Source organism: Lissotriton vulgaris, chromosome 5 (assembly GCF_964263255.1).
Source record: "Lissotriton vulgaris chromosome 5, aLisVul1.2, whole genome shotgun sequence".
NCBI classification, from domain to species: Eukaryota; Metazoa; Chordata; class Amphibia; order Caudata; family Salamandridae; genus Lissotriton; species Lissotriton vulgaris.
In genome coordinates, this window is record NC_141693.1 from 1,882,408,466 (window position 1) to 1,882,433,608 (window position 25,143).

At 43.9% G+C, this 25,143-nt stretch overlaps 1 protein-coding gene across 1 annotated transcript in view; it reads left to right on the forward strand.

Moving 5' to 3' along the window:
• Nucleotides 1–25,143, forward strand: part of LOC147717618 (E3 ubiquitin-protein ligase TRIM39-like) — a 229,897-nt gene that overhangs the window by 130,398 nt on the left and 74,356 nt on the right. Inside the window, exon 5 of the mRNA XM_086924409.1 lies at nt 10,475–10,587. Coding sequence (XP_086780535.1) covers nt 10,475–10,587 — 113 coding nt within the window. The remainder of the gene's footprint in view (nt 1–10,474; nt 10,588–25,143) is intronic.

Consider the following 25,143-nt stretch of genomic DNA (forward strand, 5'->3'; position numbering starts at 1 on the left):
TTGCCAATTCTGAATAATACATATATTTGCCCCATTGGTTGTCGTGTTCTTATCTAGGACCCTAATTCGATATTCCTCATTTATGCCCTTGTGAGGTTATAATCAATAGTGTCCTGACAAAGGCATAAGAATCAGATTCATATTCAGTAATAGCCCATGCAATTCAAAGCACAGCATGGCTACTCCCATCGACTCCTAGAAAGCACAACGCGTTCTTTAAACAAACCAAGCATTCAGCAGCCTGGGAAAACCCCCCCTGCTTTTGTTTTGATTTGAACAAGAACTCCTGAAGTCCTGCAAGAACTGTTAGTTCATGGTGACGTCTTATGTCCAACCTTACGTCAAACCCGGCACCTTTCAGGTATAAAATACCAACAGTTGCCTTAAGCAAACACACAGTGGTTTGGAGCAGAGTGGCCATCTACTTGCCCGAGAGCCCAGCTGATGCGAGCGCCCGCGGAAGCTGCCCCTCCTGTTTGACGCACTGAGAGAGACGCTGTCTTTTTCTCCAGCCGAGAAAATCCAGCTCCGGTGTTTCCAGCCTACCCTTGCAGGTTGCTGGGATATCGAGTCCTGAGGAAAGAGATACCAAATCCTCCCACATTCTATTACCAAGGTACGGAGCTGACTAAACCCTTAAGAGAATTCTTGATGCAGATTCTTGGCAAAACTATCTTAACCAATTTAACCTAACACTGCTACTTCCTTGTCCCTTCCCACCTATTAGGCTTAGGTCAGGTACACCGGGATAGGCTTAGTTAGAAGCACCAGTTGAGCCTTTTAGCCATTGTATATATGTATGTATATATTTTATCCATTTTAAAGTATCATATAGCTAAGAAACCGTATCAATGCTTTTACAGTATTATTTGATAATACTACTTTTACTGTATGCACTTTACATTACTTTAAGTATTGCAATTGTGGCAATTCATTTCTCTTGCATGAGAAGGAAGACTGCTCAATAAATAACACCTTTTTATTGAAAACACCCGTCTCTCCATTACTCTGCATTCTGGTGAAACTAAGTATGCACTGATGACTGAGTGAAATATCTGTCTATTGTTTTCACACGACTCTAGAGATATACTCTTATTCTGAGGGAGCAAAGTTGTCATGTTTATGCTGTTGTCGGAAACTGAATCCCTTCTTGTCTGAGCCAGGGAAGGTTATCCATCCCTCTTCATTCAAGAAAGTTTCCAGTGACCTCTGAGCTAGCTGGTGTAAACCTAAAGTTTAACATAATCAGTAGAGACCTAGATGACCTCAGTCTTACGTCTATACTGCTGTTTATGTTATTCCAATGCGCAGAGCCTATTGGGAAAAATAGGAACTACACTACATGGCGCCCAACGTTTGGTAAGGCGATAATCTAACGTAAGACAATAGAGTAACTCGACCGTGCTTTTTCACACAGAACCCTTTCCCCGTAAAAACTCCAATAGACGTCTGGAGTGGGTGAAAGGTTTATATCCGCCGGAACTTAGTAGGATGAGAATCCTATGTATTAGTTTCTGGTTTTGATCAACGTTGAAGGATACAGTGTTCCAAAATATTGTGCACCTAATCTTTGTTTCCTTGAAACTCGATCTCCAACAGAAAACTTTCAGTCAGTAAAATGACAGAAAGTGATGAAGAAAGGGAGCGGGTAAGACTAGCAGCTCGACTCTTAGAGGAAGACACAAGTCTTCATGAAACCGAACTGGATGCAATACTCATTCCGGTCAATCTAAGAAGAACTATAACTCTAAAACTTATAGACAATTGCCTGACACCGCGAGGTGGTACAGTCATATTCGTGATAGAGGCACACGAATATCGGCAGACAGAGGTATTCTATTCATGGATACAATTTCCAGCAGCCACACGCTACGACAAAAGATTTCCACTATTACAAAATAGAGGAACCTCCGGATGAATACACTGCTTTCGAGGAGATTGAAATTCCACTGAAATACCAAGAGCACCTGCTCTGGTTTGAAGGCGCCCTAAAACATAATAATCACATCACCAGGCTCGGACAACTAGGTAGACCACGAGCAACGTGGCCAGTTCTAGCCAGCTACACACCACATCTAGACATTGATAAAATGTCAGTTCCTGAACTTTTAGCTCCGCTAAAACTCTTAATTAAAATACATAGACAATTAGTCCAATATGTCATGCGGACCTCAATAGTCCAACCAACATTTAACATTCCACAGCAGACCCCTCACCAGGGTACCATAAACAAAATCACACCACAGAACATACAATCATGTCTTGGTAAAGTACCCATAAAACGGGAACAAAATCCATTTTGGTTAGCACAGAAAATTACTCAAATAGAGGCAGTATTTCCTGATACTACACCTACTGCTACTGATAAACACAGAATTCTGACTATCTGTCTCCCGATGGGGATCGCACCACATGTGGAGGACTGTGACACTTGGGGCATAGTCTTTGCTTCTATCTACACAAAAACACACAGTGTCCCGTCTATGGCGGTCCTACCAGATGTACTAAGACAGATTCAAAATGAATATGGTGCAGAACTAGCTTTAACTCTGGGTATGAAATTACTAAAGGACTTCAAGCTGATCTCGGCTATATTATTAGCCAACATAAAAGGTGAAGCAGCATCTGTGGCGATCCGCCAGAAACTGAAGGAAACCGATATAGCAGCCCAACCATTGGAACTTGCCAGAATCATAGAAAAATCCTATGAACAGCTAGGAAGAGATAGTTTGGGTGGGAAACCGATAAAACCCCAACTAACTGAAAATCCTGAAAAATAATTTATTAAAAATAATTTAAAGACTCCTAAAAAGAGCTGGGATGGTAATAAATAATTCACTCCCAGGGAAAAACGTTTCCAGTCCAGAGGAAGGTCTCCTCAGCGTAGAGAGAGATCTCCAGGCCGAGAAGACCAGTCTCCCCAGAGGGAACCCTCTGAAAAAAGATACAACCTTAGAGATAGGGATAAAATAAGAAAACCAGACAGATATCAAGATGTTGATACACGTCCCTCTAGATCATTCTCACTGAATTCTTCTCAATCTTCCTCACAGAAATCGGAAAGAAGAGGACGATCAGAACACAGAGAAGAGCACGCCAAGTCCAAAGACAAGGAACCTGCTCATCAAAGTAAAAAATTACAATTTCCCAGAAAGAAGGTAGCAAGTATTAAGATTAAACATGCCGAGAATTCTGAGGACACAGCTGAAAAACGGAGAGTGGGCACAGACAATGCTAGACAGCGGAGCAGAAATGACCATAGCTCACAAGACCCTGATGAATCTTCTGGAGACAGTGGACACGAATGAGTACATTCAAGTGGAAACTGCTGACACACAAGTTAGTGTGCCCCATAAGCTATATGAATTAACATTACGTATAGAGGTAGATAAAACCAGGAAAATAAAAAGTCTCTTTTGGGAAAAACTTTCAAAAGGCTATGACATTCTGTTAGCGGAGAAAGACTGGCTACCAGAGTTTGTCAGAGAGTGCCCTCATGGCGAACAAATGTTTATGCCTGCCTTCTCGAATCTTATCCCGATTCATAAAAAATACACATATGCAAAAAATTGGCAGTAGCCCAAGCTCCTGCTTTGTACAAAAATCATGTAGGATGGAATGAGGACTCACCTTACCACAAGATCCAGTTAAAAACTCAGCCCTCTACACAAAGGCAGTATCCAGTTAAACAAGAAGCTAAAAAAGTCAGGGAGGTCTTAGATCAACTTGAGTACCAAGGGGTGATTGAAACATGCACCTCTCAAAAGAACAATCCTTTGTTTCCTTCTCCAAGCCAGACGATTTGTATCGTCTAGTTTTGGACTACAGACACCTAAACTCCTGTTGTAAAACATTTGCAGTGCAAAACTCACATAGTGCAGCACTAATGAATAACATTGTGCGCAAAAAGTATAAAACGACACTAGACATCTGTAATGGATTCTTCTGGCAAAACATTGCACCTGAAAGCAGGTATTTGACCGCTTTCTCAATATTTGGATGGCAAAAACAATTTTGCCGACTCCCACAGGGATTCAAGAATAGCCCAGGATTATTCTCAGCAAGAGTAACAGAGTTACTACAAATATATGATGATGAAGCAATATCATATGTCGATGACCTCTATCTCACAGATGATGACCTGGAGACTCACTTAAAAAGGGTGAATACCATAATACTTGGACTCGCCTCAGAGGGTTACAAATTTAACTTTAAAAAGTCATGAATTGCCCATATAACTGTCCTATATTTAGGTTATGAATAATCAAGTGAAGGCAAAAGCCTAGCAAACCATTTCTTAGAAAAATGTGCTGTACTCCAAGCACCAAAAACGCTGAAGAATTTACAATCACTACTAGGTTTCCTGAATTTCGGAAGAACATATATTCTAAATTATGCTGAAAGAGTTAAACCTCTCTATGAATTAATAAAACTAGATTTCAAACAAACCAATTGGACTCAGAAACACACAGACATTTTGAGATCACTACAAACAGACATGTTAACTAAAACAAAATTGCAAACATGTGAGAACACACGCACTCTTGTAATCCGAGTCATTCCAGGAAGATGCGGATTCACATACCTGACCTCTAATGAGGGAGAAACGGTACCTATAGCTTACAAATCACATTTGTAGACTGAAGCTGAAATAAAATTCAGATCCACAGAAAAAATTCTAACTGCGGTTAGAACTGCTGTAGCTAAAGAAAGAGCCCTAGCCCAAGGCAAGAGAATAACTGTTTTGTCAGCAGAATCAGCCCTTGAGGCATTAACAAGTCCACGTAACCTGGTGAAAGTAGTATTAGATCCAGAATGAATAGAATGGGAAACTTCTTTTGCAACAGAAGATGTTAAATACTATTTTTACCCAAAACTGAAAAAAGTAGATGATCTAGTATATGAACGGGAATATCTTCTGCCAGCTGAAATTCTGCCTCTAGAAAAATATAACTGCGTAATCTACATGGACAGATTCGCACAACACTACGATGTAGAAAATAAATCCTATGATGCAGCGTGCGCGCTTGTTAAAGGTCGCTGGCGCTCTGGTAAATTCAAACCTATGATTACCAAAACAGAATCACTAAGGAAATGATCACCTCAGCGAGCTGAAATAAGAACGTTAAAGGTGGCGCTTGAAAATGCTGATCGCGAATTCCCCACACTAATAGTGTGCGATTCGTATTTCTGCGTCAAATCCTATAACAGTGACATGCAGACATGGATCAAAAACGGTTACAAAGATGACACAGGTGCCACAATAAAGCATAAAAGGCTTTGGGAGCAGGTAGTTCTTTTACAAAAAGAACTACGAAAGACTCACGTGATACACGCCTTGAGTCATCGACGTGATGGCGCTCACGTTGCAGGAAATTCATTGGCTAACACAGCCATAGCGGAAGCGGCTCGCCCGGCTTCCGTAGCCAATGAAAAGCGTTCAGAAAAACACATAGATGGGGTAACCATGCTAGCGGTAAAAGCCTCATTGAAAGGCGATAATTCAGCATTACCTCTCAACTATCCACTCAGTAATACATACATAATTGACGCAAACTCCGTTCCGTTTGCTCGAATCCCTGGAGTAGGGGATAGGGTAATTCTAAAACGAACAGGAGAATCTTCTTACTACAAGAAGCGCATATGGGGTTGGGTCTGACGCACCAAGAAATCCTGAAATCTTTGATGGACCTACAATCAAAATATTGGTGGCCGGGAATGAGCGTAGATATCCACTATTTTGCAAAAAATTGCGAGAACTGCAACAGAGATCGCAGTTGTGAACCGGTCCAGCCTGTAGCCCAGATACCATTACTAGAAAGATTCAGGCTATCTTTAACGCAGAAATCCAGTAGGATAAATACGTCCCCATAATAATTAAGACAGAATTCACTTAAAATGTAGACCACCACACTAGGCTGACGGCAGAAGTGTTATAAAAGATTTGCGAGTCTTTATCGGCACATACGCATTTGGCATGCTACATTCTGATCAGGGTCCCGCGTTTAGCTCTCGAGCTTACAAAGAGGCCATGAACAGTATGGGCATCGCTTTGCGGTATTTTAGTCCCTTCCATCCTGAGGGAAATGCGGTTGTGGAAAGAAAAAACCGGGACATAAAGCAATCTATAACGGCGAGGGTATTAGGTTCAGGTGATGGGTGGGTCAAACATTTAACAAGTGTCCAACGTAGTCTTAATAATCTGCCAAGAAACTCTCTAAAAGGTCTCGCTCCATACGAACTATTGTTCGGAACTAGAATGCTTATTCAGGACTTAGATAGTCATACTCCAGTGGTAGACTCAATTACGTTCTATTGTAAAGCTTGGATGGACGTTGCAAAATCTGCGTTCAGGCTACGTACCATGGCGTTTAATCAACACAACGTCATTATTCGGTAACTTTAACCTTACTGATAAACAAATCAGTTTGGCACAAAAAGGAGCAGATTATACAATCCTGAGCATTGACAAACTTGAGAGATTACCATTGACAATGTCAGAAAGACCTGTCATTTGAATGGATAATACATGGAACGATTACGATTCCAATAACAATTTTCCAGTTTAATTACTGTCAAGAGTATATACCAGCAGGCCAGTATGAAAGGTTGGGTAAGGAATACATCAAATCAACCTGGGATTTACCTTATACACACAGATGTTACAGTGACGGAAACCGAGAGGTATTTCTTAGTGGTAAAAATTGTAAAAAATCACTAAGCGGTACACTTCTGTGTCAAGGAATTATTTTGCATGGAGCCTGCGAAGGGTCTTCAAATAACCTTTCACGTCACCTGCATGGCGCGCCTGCAAAACAGATAGAACCATTTTTTAGACCACTTTCGATTGGTAGTTACATTTTAATAAGTGACCACAGCTGTTGTGGCATGCTGCCAGGAAAAGCCTATCTGACAACTGTAACTTCCGGGGCCATTTGCTGTATGCAAGTATTGTATCCACAAGGCAATCCAGATATGGGGGCTGCGTTATGGCCTCGGTTGAATATCTCTTCTATTCGAATTGATACTTTAAGCAGAATGAAGTCTATTCTTTTACAAACAACTGTGCCTCTAACGTCATCAAAAGAAACGTATGAACTGCAAGTTGCAAGGACAACAGCAGAGATACATACCCTTTTATCAACAAATTGCCCCGTATATTTCGTAGAAGTGTTATGCCAAATCTTAAACATGTCTGATACCAGTGGCATCGCACATGTATTTAAGATGATTTTTTCGGGACTGTTAACACCATTTGAAACAGTTCTGGGCATCTTGCCGAAGTTTGTCCATTCTGTCTTTGGCGGCCTACCCTTGATCTTGGGACTCGTGGCAGGAATTTTATCTTTGCTTCTTCTGCACTGATATGGCAAACCAATCCACAGGCAAAACTCTAGCAACGATGGAAGAAACGATCCTAGCAATACGATACCGAGACCGTATCACTAAGGTCCTCGGATTGGCCCGGCTAAGAGATGTAAGTACAACTTGGTTTCTTTCATTCAGACCGATCTGGAAAGATTGTGCTTCGATTAAGCATGAGCGAATTTTGCGGATCTCGCGTTCGCGAATTTTGCGGATTTGCGGATTCGCAATCCGCAAAATCCGCGAATTCCCGCGAATTTGCGGATTTCTTTTTTTTTTGTGTTCGCCCGTGTTTCTGCCAGTTCGCGAGGGTTTTTACAATTTCGCAATTTGCGAACTTACCTGTCGGGTCGCAAGTTTTGCGAACTTGTTGTTTCTACGTGTCCAGCCTGTTTGGGACACTCTTCTTCATCACTGCCACTCTCTGTCACCACTGCCACTCTCTGACTACTCATGCCACCCTCTGGCCCACCCATGCCACCCTCTGTTTCATCACCACACCCTCTGGTTGTCCAGTGTACATTATTTTCGGCAAAGCAAAGCACACCTTCCCTGCCTCAAGTGACCTGAATTAATTTGGGGCTGATTAATGTGTCACAGAATATTTTTTTAGCTGGCACCTGCTTCCTTAGTGCGCCCTGATTAGTGATCTTTTGCACTTGCTAAGTGCTTTCATTGTTGCAAAATTAGTTACAACACCTGCCCTGCCCCAACTGACAATAATGAATTAGGGGCTGATTAATGGATTTTAACTTCCAGCCTGGCTCCTGCTTGTCTCCCTTAGCTGTAATTCAGGACCTTTGTGGCATATGTGTAACTATTCTGAGGTTCAGAGCAGGGTCACATAATAGTTTCAACTGGCAACTGAACTCTGGAGGGGCCCCTCAGGAAGCACTACAGGAAATGGCTACTAATGATGTGCCTGAACTTTTGAACCTGGTAAGTAGTTACTTTCAGTTTTGCTAAGATCGTATTTCTGCAATTTTGCACTTATTCGCGGGGCGCGAACTCACGCGAACAGTGCGAGCAGTGCGAGCAAAATCCGCTGCTCGCGGATTTGCGGATTTTGCGGGAAATTCGCAAATCTCGCGGATTGCGGATTTCCCGAAAATCCGCAAAATCCGCGAGCGGAACGGATTTTCCGCCCATGCCTAGCTTCGATGTCTGCTATGCGGAGAAGAATGCGTGTTGGACATCTGTCTTACACTACAATCAGCAGTACCAATGGATATCGATACTTTGCTAGGTCCGGTAACGACTCATGCATCGTGTTGTCCCCAGCGGCTACCGATTCTGATGACGGCATTCGTTGAGACTTCACCACTACGAGTATGTGGCGGTGAGGTAAGAGAGGAAAACAGCACCGAACAGGTACAGCCTTCTGTGAGCATTGCGGATCCAACCATCAATAGCACTCACACATATAATTGCACTGTAGCAGTATTTTCGAACTTGGTCGAACTTTCACCTGATATTGTAGACCTATTTTTTGCGAGTATGTCTGAAACAATGTTCTCTCCAACCAACGAGAATAACTCTTAAGAAAAACAATGAGCACACAGCGTTCCCTGAACTCTGAATTCGGCCTTCAGTGTTTGATAAACAAAGCTACAGAAAACATTTGGAACTTTTCCCCTGAAAGCCAAATTATTTTTGACCATATTTCCAAAATATATACCTTTTTGGCACATGGTACTCTGCTTAAAGTAGAACTATTCTTAGAGAACAGAGCTTCTATTTTAGGATACTAGAGACAATATTTTACCTCAGCCTCTAGCACATATAACAGAAATTTGTATAAATATGTGATGAAATGGTCTCGACCTTCTTTTCTGTACTAGAGCCATTTCATGTGTAAATTTACAATTCGTTCAGTTGATATATATATGCATTTCTCTGAATGATAACACTGCTTGAAAAGCGTACAGTACAAATACTCATTTCTGTGTATTTACCGTATACCATTTCAAATGCGATATGTATTTTGGGGTGGGTCGGAAAAAAACACAGGAACCTTTGAATGTTTAATATTGCTTAGTTTAGTAATGATGGACATCAATTCGTGGAGTGGGTGTCGTGTTCCTATCTAGGACCCTAATTCGATATTCCCGATTTATGCCCTTGTGAGGTTATAATCAATAGTGCCCTGACAAAGGCATAAGAATCAGATTCATATTCAGTAATAGCCCATGCAATTCAAAGCACAGCATGGCTACTCCCATGGACTCCTAGAAAGCACAACGCGCTCTTTAAACAAACCAAGCCTCCAGCAGCCCGGGAAACCCCCCCCTGCTTTTGTTTTGATTTGAACAAGAACTCCTGAAGTCCTGCAAGAACTGTTAGTTCTTGGTGACGTCTTATGTCCAACCTTATGTCAAACCCGGCACCTTTCAGGTATAAAATACCAACAGTTGCCTTAAGCAAACACACGGTGGTTTGGAGCAGAGCGGCCATCTACTTGCCCGAGAACCCAGCTGATGCGAGTGCCCGCGGAACCCGCCCCTCCTGTTTGACGCACTGAGAGAGACGCTGTCTTTTTCTCCAGCCGAGAAAATCCAGCTCCGGTGTTTCCAGCCTACCCTTGCAGGTTGCTGGGATATCGAGTCCTGAGGAAAGAAATACCAGACCTCCAACATTCTATTGCCAAGGTACGGAGCTGACTAAACCCTTAAGAGAATTCTTGATGCAGATTCTTGGCAAAACTATCTTAACCAACTTAACTTAACACTGCTACTTCCTTGTCCCTTCCCACGTATTAGGCTTAGGTCAGGTACACCGGGGAAGGTTTTGTTAGAAGCACCAGTTGAGCCTTTTAGCCATTGTATATATGTATGTATTTATTTTATCAATTTTAAAGTATCATATGGCTCAGCAACCGTATCAATGCTTTTACAGTATTATTTCATAATACTACTTTTACTGTACGCACTTTACTTTACTTTAAGTATTGCAATTGTGGCAATTCATTTCTCTTGTATGAGAAGGAAGACTGCTCAATAAATAACACCTTTTTATTGAAAACCCCCGTCTCTCCATTTCTCTGCATTCTGGTGAAACTAAGTATGCACTGATGAAAATTTGATAACATCCCCTCTTGTCACTTTTCTAGGTATGAAAATATGAAGGCACAGCATATGGCGTATGATATCATTAAAGAGAATGAAGAGCAGACAGACGAGAAGGAGGAAGTGGACCTGCCAATAAAGATAATCCAATCATTGGGTGAGAAAGTACACTGGTCAAAATGTCCAGTAAACTATATATGCCTATATTGATCATACCATCAAAGTATTCAGTTAACATTTTTGTATGTATGAGTGTTGTTTCTAAGATACTTAAATCCCAAGTTATAAAAGAGTGCATTTTGCCAGATCGAAATGGCAGTTTAAAAATGCACACACATTCTGCAATGGCAGACCTGAGATGGGTTTAAAGGGCTACCTAAGTAGGTGGTGGCACAATCAGTGATGCAGGCTCACTTGTTTAATTTAAAGGCCCTGGGCATAGGTAGTGCCACTTTACTAGGGACTTACAAGTACATTAAATGTGCCAATTGGTTACAAGCCAGTTCTACCAGGTTTTAGGAAGAGCACATACACACTGTACTACTGCTAACAAGCACAGTGTCCTAAGGCCAGCAAAGAGTGGAGGGTAAAGGCAAAAGGTTTGAGGGTGACCCTGCAAAAAGAGACAGATTCAACAAACACCATAAGCAAAAGAGGCTGAGTAGACTTGTGATTTGTCTGGCATCCTTGCTGTTAGGAATTTCTGCTCGTTTAGCGCTGTGGGGTTGTGGATCAAGAGGGAATTCCTGACGCCTTGTGTTGTGATTGTTCTCCCCTCGGAGACTTGTACTCTATTTTTAGTGTTTTAACTTGCGACTTATTTCACATCTCAAGCATTGTTTTAAAACTACTGTATAGTGGTGATTACGACCACTTACTTCCTTACCTTCTCTGGGCTCCCCCTGCTGTGTCCCCGGTCCGCCATGGCTTGTGCCTGTTGAGCGGAGGGACTGGAAGCAGCGGAGCACCAGGCACCGTCATCCGAAGCAGACTCGCACCCCTTGCCTACTTATTCCCACCCCCGGTGCGGACGCGCGCAGCGGCGCGCCGAAGGCGGGCCAAAGGCAAGCCCGTGTGTGCCCGTCCGCACCAGGACGCCGCCTGCCGCTCAGACTCCTGGCCTATTCGAGGCTGTTTACGGTGAGGGAATCCTATTTTGCAGATATGATCCGTTACTCTAGGCAAGAACTTATGTCTCTCAACCCAAAAATTGTGGCCACTACTTATTACCCTCAACCCTCGTTCTGCACACCCACGAACAACCCCTATATTACCGCTGCCTCCCCAGTGTCCATGCCTGTCCCTGCGACTCCTATACCTGCTGTGAAACCTGCTGAAATATCCAGGCCTACTGCAGGCGCAGGTTCTAAATCTCTCTCTGCCCTATATATAAATACTAGGTCAATTCCCAAGCACGCCCTTGAGTTATGGAGTCTATTAGACAATGAACAACCGGATATATGTTTCCTTACAGAAACGTGGCTTCACAGCCAATCATCACCAGATATTGCCATAGCTTTCCCACAGGAATACCATCTTATAAGACAAGACAGAGTGGGGAGGCGTTGCAGTGGCCGCTAAGGCCCCGATTTGTATCTCCCTGCTCGAATCCTTCTCAAACCCCCTGTTTGAAATTTTTATAGTCAATATATTGCATCACAAAACTCCGATGGGAAGAGCCGCTCTGGTCTATAGACCCCCGGTCGAAAAGTCCAAATTTGTAAATGTTCCTCTTGACACTATCGTCTCACATGTGTTAGCCACTGACCACTTCATACTAATAGAAGATTTCAACTATCACATGGAACTTAGTCACGACACTGACTCCTGTCATTTAAGGACCACTATGGAAACTTTGGCATTAACGCAAAGGGTTCTAGGACCCACCCATCAGGCAGGGCATACTCTTGACTTAATTTTTACTAATATGCCCATCATCACCTGCGAACCCCCTCAGCCTATGACCTGAACTGACCACTGTCTTGTGAAATTCAGTCTCCCTAGTCCTGATAAGCCTAGGAGTTCGAAGTGCATAGATTTGAGGTTCCGTGACGATTTGAACCCGTGTTTTCAACATTGTCGGAAATACATAATATTAGTATCAGCGAACCGCAAATGATCCATTTAGCATATCCTGGTGTTTTCGCTATACTACGACCAAGAGCACTCCTGTTATGAACACATTTCTGATCTACCCACGGCATCCATCTTAGATCATGGCCGCCATTTTGTGTTTCTTGCCCTCACATACGCAATAACCTCTGATCACTTCATTTCAATTAAGGACACGCAGCCTTAGCCGGAGATTCACCTCTCTAGTGACACGTGCACCCTAAACCAGATCACGCTGTAGCTACGTGACTCAACAAAGGCTGCCTCCTCTGCCCGAGGCCAGCCCACCTGAACTGGTTCTCGTGTCCATTGTCCCGATCATGATTAAGTGGCCGAAGCCGGTAGCCTTGCCCATTTACGACCCACAAACATCTCTTATCCCGCTTTTCTATCTTCCACACCTGGCTCCGTTTCTTTCTTTCTGAATCTTTATTAGGGGGAGGTAACGAAATTTACGATGAGGCGGTCCGGCTCTTGAATGCAATATTGACAAGGGATTGTGATGAACTAGTGGGAACCCCTCTCCGTAGATGTTTTGTAACAGATTTTATCAACAGTTCCTGTGTACGCCAAATATTTATTGTTTGTAACACAAAGGTTTTGGGAATGTACCAACATGTGAAAGAATTCGCCTGAAGGCCAGAAATCAGTATATAAGGAGCAACCCTCTTTGTACAATTTGAACAGGCTCCTAGTTACTGCCCATGCGTAGTTTCTGTGACTTCTGTGTCCCTGCAGTAATAAACCTTTGGTCTTTGACGCCACCATCGAGAAGCCCGTGTTTCTGTTCATTTGCGCACCAAGGCAGGTGGAACTCCGGGGTCTTTGGGTGTTGTTCCCTGACACCTCTGGACGGAACCAAAAAGTCCAGAACTCCAATTGGCGCCCAACGTGGGGCGACGTCATTCGGTACCGGTCCAAAAGCCTGAAGAGTTCGAGAAGCTTCGTGTGAAGATTCCTGAGGGAGGCGCCCCACTTCATCGATCCCGGCATATCGCAAAAGTGGCCCGAAGTTCTCTTCCACGAGGGTTCCCGTTCAGGACGGCTGCAGTGGGCCGTTGCCTTGACCGTCGCCCTGTCTTGGACCCGAGGTGCAGCCCTTAGTACAGCGAAACGTGACGGGTTTCTCCTTGGTGACGTCTTCAGTGCCTCAGTTAAGTATTTAGTGGTTGCTAGTTGGTTACTTCGTGAGGGTTGTTAAAATCCTTTTTGGTTCTTGGTTTGGTTTGGTTTCGTAAGATTAGCACTGGTTGTTCTGGTCACGATAATCTATTTGGTTTAGTTTGGGTATCGATACATCAGTTCGTTTTGGTAGGCCTTAAAAGTTCTCGGTTCAAGTGCACATAATTGTTTTGTGTTTTGTTTGTTTTGTGTTCCGGACTGAAAAATGGTAAGTCGGAGAAATTGTATGTTGTCGTGCTTTGGTTGCAACAGTGACTCACGATTGGAGGACTCATGTCTGGTTCCTCCGATTGGGACTCCCCTATATGACTTATATTGTAAACATGGTGTGGGTCCTATATCCTATAATGAGGTGTGGGTCCGCTACACCGAGAAAGACGGTGTCCTTAGTTGGCCACTGCATGGTAGTTTTGAACCCGAGATTCTTGATAATTTAGAAGCGAAATTGTTTAGGAAGAAAGCCCGGCCGGCAATGTTTGATTCTTTCCGTTACTGGCGAAAAGAATCCAAACAGAGAGAAATGAAGAGGTTAAAGAAAGAACAGAAAGAGAAAGAAGAGTTGACTCTAGAGCAAGCAACCAAGCAGTTGCAAGATAACGAGTGTGAGAAGGCCATAGAGGTGGCCATTAGAGAGCATAATTTAGCGATCGACAAGTGCTACCCTGCCTTGCCATCGAAAACGGCTAAGATACTAGAGGACCCCGAAAACGACCCTCTGTTGTCTTATCTGTTACGGTCACCTCCACCGTATGCACAAGGTGCTACGGCTCCACTTGTTCCAAATGTTCAATTGCCGGTTGCTGGACAACCTGGTATTCCTGTTCCTGCCCCTCAGAATCAAGTTCCTGTACCTCCTGTGGTTAATGTGAATGTCCCTACGGCTCCTCCTCTTCCTGGATTGCCGACTTCTATACCTGTGTCTGTCTCGCTTACACCTACTACTTCACAAACTATTTTTCTCGATACTCCTACTGCCTCGCTATCTGTTCCTACTTCCACTGTGTTTTCTACGTCTGCGAGTGTGTTGACTCCACTTTCTGTTCGTCGAAGAATCACTGATTCTGTGTCTAATATGCTGTCTCCTTTCTATAAAACTTTAATTAAGACTCCTACTTCTGACTCTGTTCAGAGACGTAGTCAACATCCAAGCATTGAGGAACGGGGAATTTTAGATTCCACGGCTCTCAGATGGATTTCGAAGAGTAGGAGATATAGTACGAGAGATGTACTAGAAACATTTATGCAGTGGAAGGAACCAACGCAACGGTACGTCTTTGATGAGATGTGCTCGTTGTTACGTGAGGAAATAGAGGAAGATGATATTGAATCAAATTTAGAAGACTTAATTAAGGTTCAGAAAGAGTTTGCTGCAGGTATGATAGTAGGTGAAAATATAGAAGAAGCAATGGAACTGATTTTAAGTTTTAGGAATGATCCATCTCTTCGTTCACCGAGAGATTTAGAGAAAGGTAAGACGAAGCTGAGTCGCCAATATCCAATGAGGGAGGTTCCTCCAATTTGGCGTGAAGCTGTGCAAGCTGACAATGTTGCTGGGATTGTAGCCGCTCCGGCGCAATTCCAGAGAGTGTGGATACACATTCCGTGGAAGCGAGCCGAAGTGCTAGCAGTGAAACAGGCCCTGCCAGATCCGCGTAAGAATCCTGCTGGATATTACAAGGAATTAACACAGACAGTTGAGGCTTGTATAATGAACTTAGCAGACATCGATATGTTGTTTGGCAATGTAGTTCCACAACCAGTGTGGGCTAAAATTCGTAGGGAAGATCATCAAGTAGCCTTAGGTGGTGATTGGGCAGCTATCACTGCAGCGGATGGTCAGCAAACGGGTGGTGCAAAACCTGAACCCCTAATTGCTAATCTTCCGGGTAGGATAATTGACTTAATGAAGACTCTGATGCCCGCATTGCGTGTTAATTGGGACAAGTTATCAGCATGCAAGCAGAAGAGAGACGAAAGTGTCTCCGACTTCTTCACGAGGTTCGAAGAGACTTTTGTAGATCATAGTGGTCAGGATATGAGCACAGAAGGAGGACAGAGACTGTTTGTCGATAAATTTGTGCATAATTTGTTACCTGAATTATGCAATAAATTGAAGGATTCAGAGAGTGCGTGGGCTGTTTCTACAACTGCGCAAATACTTGCAACTGCACAGTATTACGAAAATAGGGATAAAGAGGAAAAAGAGAAATCAGACAAGAAAACGAAAGATTTAAAGACTAAAGTTCTTTTGCAACAGGCGTATCCGCCTCGCACGAATCAGTCTAATATGCAACAGGGTTCGTATCAGAGGACAGATTATAGTTCGCCGAGGCCTCAATATCAGTGGAACCAGTGTGCGTACTGTAAGAAAGAGGGTCACTACAAGAATGAATGTCCGGTCTTAGCGCAAAATAATGCAGCAGCAGCTCAGAGAGGTCGTGGTGGTTTTGTGCAGAATTCTAGAGGTCGAGGGCGAGGTGCTATGCCTCCACAGACGAATGATCGTCCCTCCAATCACTTTGATCAAAGAAATGGACAGCCAGCCCAGCAAAATAGATCTCAGCAATATCTTGTTGAAGACTATTGTGAAGTGGAGGAGGGATTTCAGCAAAATGGGTACTAGGACAGCCATGGACAGAGAGAGGGAGTAGTATCAGTTCCAGTAGATCAGAGTGGGCCTTATGTCGCAGTAGCAACATCAGGTGTAGTCGAACCGTTTCTGTTGGATACTGGTGCCGCAAAAAGTTCTATCATTCATGCGAAACTCCCTGGCGCACCTTTGTCTGGCTCAACAAATGTTTCTGTAGGTTTTTCAGGCGCCCCTGTTTACAACCCTATATCTGGTCCCTTGTCTATTTCTGTTGGACCGTGTCAATTGAAAGCACCCTTGATTTTGACGACGGGTTGTAATGAAAACCTGCTTGGTTTAGACTTGTTAAAACGACTATATGCGACATTGTACTGTTCTCCGGAAGGGGTACAGCTTACATTGGGTAAAATAATCACCTCTCCGATGTACTTGTCAATGGATGCACTCCCACCAGAGCTGCGTTCACTCCCTGATTCTCTTTGGGCGACTGGTCCTAATGATGTAGGCCTTTTAGAAATACCACCATATGTAGTAACTTTGAAAGTCAATGTGAGGTTCCCAAGAATTCCGCAATACAAAATATCTAGTGAAGGTGAACGTGCACTTTTATTAATTGTGCAGGATTTGATTAAGAAAGGTGTGGTCGAAGAGACTAGAGGAAATGTTTGTAATAGTCCTGTATTACCGATTTTGAAAAGAACTGATCCCACAAAGCCTCCAGTATATAGGTTTGTCATCGACCTTAGAGAGGTTAATAAGATTGTGGTCCCACAGTTTCCTGTGGTTCCGGACATTACTGCCTTGTTAACACTGATTCCTGCTACAGCCACTTGGTTCTCAGTCATCGACTTGAAGAATGCCTTTTTCAGCATTCCGATAGCCGAGGAAAGCAGAGATATTTTTGGCTTCTGTCTAGGAGGTCGCAGTTTCAGATTTAAACGCGCTCCACAGGGCTACTGTGAGAGCCCATCTATTTACAGTCAAGCATTAAAAAGCCAATTAGACTCCTTTGTCCTTCCTCCAGGTTCTGCTCTAGTGCAGTATGTAGATGATCTTCTAGTGGCTGCCGATGACAAGGAAACTTGCAAAGCAGCTACAGTTTCATTATTACATCACTTGTCTAATTTGAATCACAAGGTATCACCTTCTAAGATGCAATACTGCTGCCAAGAAGTGACCTACCTAGGTCATCTCTTGTCAAAGGAGGGAAGGAGGTTGACCCCAGAGAGAATAAAAGCAATTACGCAAATGAGTGTTCCACGCACACAGAGAGAAGTACGTGCCTTTCTAGGTATTACCTCTTATTGTAGGCAGTGGATCCCGAATTTTTCTCTTTTAGCGAAACCATTGGTAGCTTTGACTGGGAAAAATGTTCCGAGTCCGGTGCCATGGTCTGATGAATGTCAAGAGAGTTTTTCTGAGTTGCGAAAAGCATTGTGTTCAGCTCCTGTATTGGGTACACCTGATTACAGTAAGCCATTCACGCTCTACGTTCACGAGAGAGAAGGTTGCGCGTTGAGTGTTCTGACACAGAAGTTTGGTGATAAACAACGCCCTTGTGCGTATTTTTCATCAACATTGGATCCGGTAGCGAGAGCATTACCTAGCTGTTTGAGAGCTACAGCGGCAGCTGCGGCTTCCATCCGACAATCTGCTGGTTTGGTAATGAACAATATGCTAGTGGTCATGGTTCCTCATGCAGTGGATACACTCATGAACCGAACCAAGACACAACACCTTACTAGTGCGAGACTATCTGGTTACGAGCTGACATTACTAGCGAGTCATATTCAGATTAAAAGATGTAATGTATTGAATCCAACAACGTTGTTGCCGGCTAACCAAGAGTCGAGTGATTCCGAGCCACATGATTGTTGTTTTAAAACGGAGGAAGAGACAAAAGGACGAATTGACTTGAAGGATACTCCATTATCAGATCCAGATGGTACATTGTATGTGGATGGGTCATGTTTTAAATTGGAGAATGGTGATATGACTGCTGCTTACGCAGTAACGACTTTGAAGACGATTGTGGAGACTGCAAGAGTGAGTCAGAATTCTGCCCAAGCTGCAGAATTAATAGCTTTAACGAGAGCGTGTGTTTTAGCTAAGGGAAAGAGAGTGAATATTTTTACAGATAGTCAGTACGCATTTGGCGTGGCCCATAGTTTTGGCCGTTTGTGGAGAGAAAGAGGTTTCATTACGTCCCATGGGACTAAGATTCAACATGGTCAGCTAGTTAACGACTTGTTGGAATCTCTAACCTTGCCGACTGAAGTTGCGATTGTAAAGTGCAGTGCTCATAAAGCAATTACGGATGATGTTGGTCGCGGGAATGCTTTTGCTGATGAAATCGCTAAACAGACAGCTAGAGATACGATGAGCAGAATGTATGTTGCTACGTCTGCAAGATGGATCGCTGAATCTGGAATGTGTGAGGATACAATGGAAAGTGTGAAGGAGATTCAGAAAGAAGCGACTGAGGAAGAGAAACGTGTATGGAGAGAAAGTACGGGCAAGTTAGATTCGAATGGATGTTGGATTGATTTGACAGAACAGCAGCGTTGGATGTTGCCTGACGCGTATGTGCTTGCAGTGGTGACAATGGCACATGGAGTAGCGCATATAAGTTCTAAAGGAATCTGTAAGATGTTGGCTCCAGTCTGGAAGAATGATGGGATCAGTAAGTGTGCAGAGAGAGTGGTGAAAAATTGTATGGTATGCCTGATGCATAATCCTGGCAAAGGAACTCCAACTCCAGCTGGTCATTTCGCTCCTCCTTCCTGCCCCTTTGAAGTGATTCAATTAGACTTCATTCACATGGATCGCTGTAATAATTTGAAATATGTCCTGGTGGTAGTCTGTGCTTTTTCCAGGTGGATCGAAGCATACCCACTAAAGGACAATACTGCTCTATCAACTGCCAAGATCCTTCTCAAAGAATATTTCCCTAGGTATGGAATGCCACGGATCGTATGGTCAGATAACGGAAGTGAGTTTATAGGGAAAGTTAAGCAGAGTGTGTGTGCCGGCCTAGGTTTGAAACAGAAGTTCCACAGTGCGAACCATCCCCAGTCAGCTGGTTTAGTGGAGGGTTACAATGGCACCCTCAAGCTGAAATTAGCTAAAATACAGGCATCCACAGGTTTAGCCTGGCCAGACGCACTTCCTTTGGCTTTGTTATCAACGAGAGCAACTGTACATTCTAGAGTGGGGCTTAGCCCCTACGAAATAGTCTTTGGCCGCCCGGCAAATATCTGGGGTGTGCCAAGGCCTAAGGAATTTTGTTCTCTAGAATATCCTATGTTGATAGACTATCTTTACGACTTGACTGCTAAATTGAGTCTTATTCATCAACAGGTTTTCGATGCTTTACCAAAGCCTCCGGAGAGTCCAGGGCATCAGCTGAAACCAGGAGACCTAGTAGTCATCAGGAACTTCGCGAGGACGAAGAACCTTCAGCCGAGATTTGTCGGCCCCTTTCAAGTCCTACTTACAACGAGAACAGCGGTTCGTGTAGCTGGTCGCAAGCACTGGGTGCACGCGTCCCATGTTAAGCGTGTCCCTTTGCCGCTTCCTTACGACGACTGGGTGAAGAAGGGAATTGGTTCCACCGAATTTGAAAGCACTCCAAAGTTCATCCCTTTCAGCGATGCCGAATTAATCACTGACACTCCAAGCTCTGACTCTCCTTCAGAAAAGACTCCTCTTAACACTGAACATTTGTCTCCTGCATCAGAAGAAACTCTGCTATCTGCGAACTTGAACACTGCAACAGCTACCAGTGAAACGCTATTTGCCGATCAGACAGTACCTGCGAAGCAAAGATATAATTTACGAAAACGTAATATGGACAAATAAAGCAGGCAACTGCATATTGTGATATTTTGAAATTTTGAACTTTTGCATTCAGCCAGGAAGTTTGCTATTGTTTTATTATTTTTTAAATTGCCTTGCCGTCTGGGTAGCCGTAGGGTCGTGGCTGTGTGCCTAGTTGGATTTGCAGGGGTCTGACACAAGGTCGATCTTTCTGTTGGTTCTGGGAACTCCCAGGGCTGATAGAGGCATTTTCATCTACGTACACATCATCAGTGGTCGCGAGCGGATTGTAGAAGATGGAGCTTCCTGCGCTGCAACGAGAAAATGTGATTTACGTTCGCAGAAACAGACTTTACAGAATTCTTCATAGCAAATGCTTTTTGACGCAATGTGCCATTACATTTCTAATTGTTTTGATAACATTGGTGGGTGGAATTGTGTTTGGTATAAGTTTGATTTATGTACCAGTAACTACAGTACCTCCCCTTAATCCTGTTACTTCTACTGCTTCCTCAATACACTCTTTCCATTCGTTTCCCGAACATGAGCAAGCCCGACGCTCAGAGTTCATTAACAACACTTTTGTACAGCTCTTGCACCAACACCAACTGGTAGTTAACACTACAGACTGCTGGGTGTGTGGCTTGATACCCCACACTATGGATAAAGGTATTCCCTATCTGGTTTTGCCTTTCAGCTACAATGGATCATTTCAGGCCCTTCAAACCATCTTTGCTTATGCCCTTGAAACCTATCCTCCGCGCCCCCCACGTTCCACTAAATATAACTCCGCAAACAAAGCTTTAGTCCAGGGAATTATTGACATGATCAAGGACGTCAATAATACTCCATCATACCCTAGAGACGAACTGCGAGTGTATTTAAGTTGGAATACTTCAGAGTATCGCCTTAGTTTAGGAGAAAGCAAGCGTAAAAGCTCAACTCCAATCTGGGTCGTACCTCACGAGGTCAGGTCTGTTTGCAAGGTAATGGGAGAAATCCAAGAGCCCAGCTAGGGAGGAGTGAGTGCGTTGAGACTTATGTGTTTCCGGCTAACTCTTCCCCTGCCTTCCTTACTGCTAGGGGTACCTACTTCATCTGTCGAGACCGGGCATATACATGGTTACCTGCTGACTTTTCAGGTTCATGCTATATTGCTCGATTGTTGCCTCCGACATACACTGCTTCATCTGATTACCACAGAACCAGAGTAGCGAGAGGTATCTTCAGCAAGGAAGATACCGCTGGTCAGGAAGCTGGAGACTTCTTCAAAGGTTTCCTTCCGTTCTGGGGGCCTATGGCCAATAGTAGAAACATACGTCAGCTAACACGGGTAGTTGAATCTACTATTACCGAAACTGCTGGTGCCCTTAGCAATTTGACAGCTGAGCTTCAGGCGGATAGACTCATGACGTTGCAGAACCGTATGGTTCTAGACGTTATCCTTGCAGACCGAGGTGGGGTATGCAGAATGATCCAATCGAGCTGCTGTGTCTTTATTCCTAATAATGCTCCAACAGTCTATGAGGCGATCTCTAAGCTACACAAGATTTCCGACTCTATACACGTAGACGAGGGAAACTGGTCCTTTATGGAGTGGTTTTGGACTCTGATCTCAGCGTGGGGATGGAAGGTTCTAATGGTCATCGGTGTCATCTTAGTATTCCTATTCTCATGTTGCTTGATTATCCAGTGTGGTCCTGCTCTGTGTAGTCTTTGTGCTGCAACTTGTTTTAGGAAACCACCTGCAGTTGGAGAAAAGGCACGAGAAAGGATGATGATACAACAGCATGTCACTGACCTGATGAACATAGAACTAGATTCTGACATAGACTGAGTAATTGCCTGTGTAAGGGCAAAAGGAGGGTCTGAGGTTCCGTGACGATTTGAACCCGTGTTTTCAACATTGTCGGAAATACATAATATTGGTATCAGCGAACCGCAAATGATCCATTTAGCATATCCTGGTGTTTTCGCTATACTACGAGCAAGAGCACTCCTGTTATGAACACATTTCTGATCTACCCACGGCATCCATCTTAGATCATGGCCGCCATTTTGTGTTTCTTGCCCTCACATACGCAATAACCTCTGATCACTTCATTTCAATTAAGGACACGCAGCCTTAGCCGGAGATTCACCTCTCTAGTGACACGTGCACCCTAAACCAGATCACGCTGTAGCTACGTGACTCAACAAAGGCTGCCTCCTCTGCCCGAGGCCAGCCCACCTGAACTGGTTCTCGTGTCCATTGTCCCGATCATGATTAAGTGGCCGAAGCCGGTAGCCTTGCCCATTTACGACCCACAAACATCTCTTATCCCGCTTTTCTATCTTCCACACCTGGTTCCGTTTCTTTCTTTCTGAATCTTTATTAGGGGAAGGTAACGAAATTTACGATGAGGCGGTCCGGCTCTTGAATGCAATATTGACAAGGGATTGTGATGAACTAGTGGGAACCCCTCTCCGTAGATGTTTTGTAACAGATTTTATCAACAGTTCCTGTGTACGCCAAATATTTATTGTTTGTAACACAAAGGTTTTGGGAATGTACCAACATGTGAAAGAATTCGCCTGAAGGCCAGAAATCAGTATATAAGGAGCAACCCTCTTTGTACAATTTGAACAGGCTCCTAGTTACTGCCCATGCGTAGTTTCTGTGACTTCTGTGTCCCTGCAGTAATAAACCTTTGGTCTTTGACGCCACCATCGAGAAGCCCGTGTTTCTGTTCATTTGCGCACCAAGGCAGGTGGAACTCCGGGGTCTTTGGGTGTTGTTCCCTGACACCTCTGGACGGAACCAAAAAGTCCAGAACTCCAGATTCCAGGCTCATACCCCCTTGGCATAAATTGACATCAGAGGCTTTTCAGACCCATTTTAATCCTCTCAAAGATACGACCAACAACATTGACCTAATGGCCAACCAGTTGGAAGAAAGTGTTAAGATTGCACTGGATAAGGTCATTCCTGAAACAAGAGTTAAAGTAAAAACTATTGCCTCCCCATGATTTAGGGAGGAACTGAAAATAGAGAAAACCGCTAGTAGATCAGCAGAAAGGCTGTGGAGGAAAACAAGAACGATGGAACATCGAAGAAACTATAAACGGATCCATTCCAGCTATTTGAAAAACATAAAGCAAGCTAAATCTAGTTATCTTACCCAAAGAATCAATAAAGCATCCCACTCCTCTAAAGAACTGTTCAAAATACTAAATGAGTTCACTGCACCACAGGTGGAACAGTCATCCTTCACCCCCACCAGGGAGTGGGTTAACGCATTAACCGCTCATTTTAACAATAAAATCAAGTCTATCTACTCCACGTTTGTAACCTCCGGACCCAAAGTCACCCCAGGGGGTGAGGTATCTTCCTGTAACTCCTTGATCCCAGACCATATTGAGCGTCCTTCTCTTATGGAGTTTGAGCCCAGCACGGCTGCCGAAGTGTTAGCTGCTCTTGGGAAAGTGAAATCTGGTTCTCCCACTGATTCACTGTGTCTCCCCCCCCCCCACCCCCCCGTAATTGCAATGAAATATATCCACTTTTGGCCTGCTCTCTATCTAACATCTTTAACACCTCTTTTGAGCTTGCAGCTATGCCCAGCAGCTGGAAGGTGGCGCAGGTAAAACCCATCCTTAAAAAGCCCACCAGTGACCCTACCATGGTGTTCAATTATAGGCATATATCGCTACTGCCTTACTTTGGAAAAGTACAGGAACACCTAGTCAATAAGCGCATCTCCAGTTTCATAGAAGCCCATTCACTCTTGGACCCCTCGCAGTCAGGCTTCCGTGCTGCCCATAGCACAGAAACGGCAGTAATGGAGGTGGTGGACAACATTCGTCTCACCCTGGACAGAGGTGACTCTGCATTTTTGATCTCTCACAGCATTCTCCATCAACGGCTGTGGGAGATTGGTGTCAGAGGCAAGGCGGTGGCCTGGTTCAAGAGTTATCTTGCGGACCGACATACATACATCAAGGTCAACTCCTTGGAATCTACCAGGACTCCTCTCTCTGTTGGGGTTCCTCAAGGATCCATTCTGAGTCCCATGTTATTTAACATATATCTCACCCCTTTGGCCAACATTATAAAATCATATGGTATCACCACAGTATCCTATGCGGATGATACTCAGGTGCTTATCACCTGTAGTTTAGATGTCCCTGACACCCGCACTAGATTTAAGAGGTGTATGATTCAGATTAATGAATGGATGACTGGAAATAAACTCCAACTTAACTATAGCAAGACTGAAATCATGCTATTTGGCAAGGCAAAGACACTATGGTCGCATGATTGGTGGCCTCCAGAACTAGGACCTTGCCCCAAGCCCAAAGAAGTGGTTTGTGACCTGGGAATAATGATTGAATGTGCCCTCTCTATGAAGGCTCAGGTTACCCAAGTATCAGGCTCCTGATATGGTATACTACGAAAACTGCGGAAGATTTTCAGATGGCTACCCATTGAGTCCAGAAAACCTTTGGTTCAAGGACTGGTTGTTAGCCGTCTGGATTATGGCAACGCAATGTATGCCTTCATCAATGAGTGTTTGTTGACTAAGCTTCAAACTATCCAAAACGCCGCTGCACGCCTGGTGCTAAGCCTGCCCCCTAGATCCCCCTCTTTGCCCAGTCTTAGACAATTGCACTGGCTCCCAGTGCGACAAAGAAGTCAGTTTAAGATTCTCCGTCTTACACATCAACTTCTCCATGGGACAGGACCATCTTACCTTGCTGAGAAATTGGTCAGGTACAAACCTTGCAGAAACTTAAGATCTAGCACCAAGTCCCTCTTGGTACAGCCGAGGGCTAGATCATCGAGAAATGGATGCAGAGCTTTTTCTTATATAGCCCCCCAACTTTGGAACAAGCTACCTGCACATCTACTGTCTTTATCGAATCATCAGGCCTTCCGTAGGGGCCTAAAAACTTGGCTCTTTCCCAATTAATTTCCTCACTACCCCACCCCCTCTCTCGGTTGTCGTTTGTTGCTAAGCGCCATAAGAC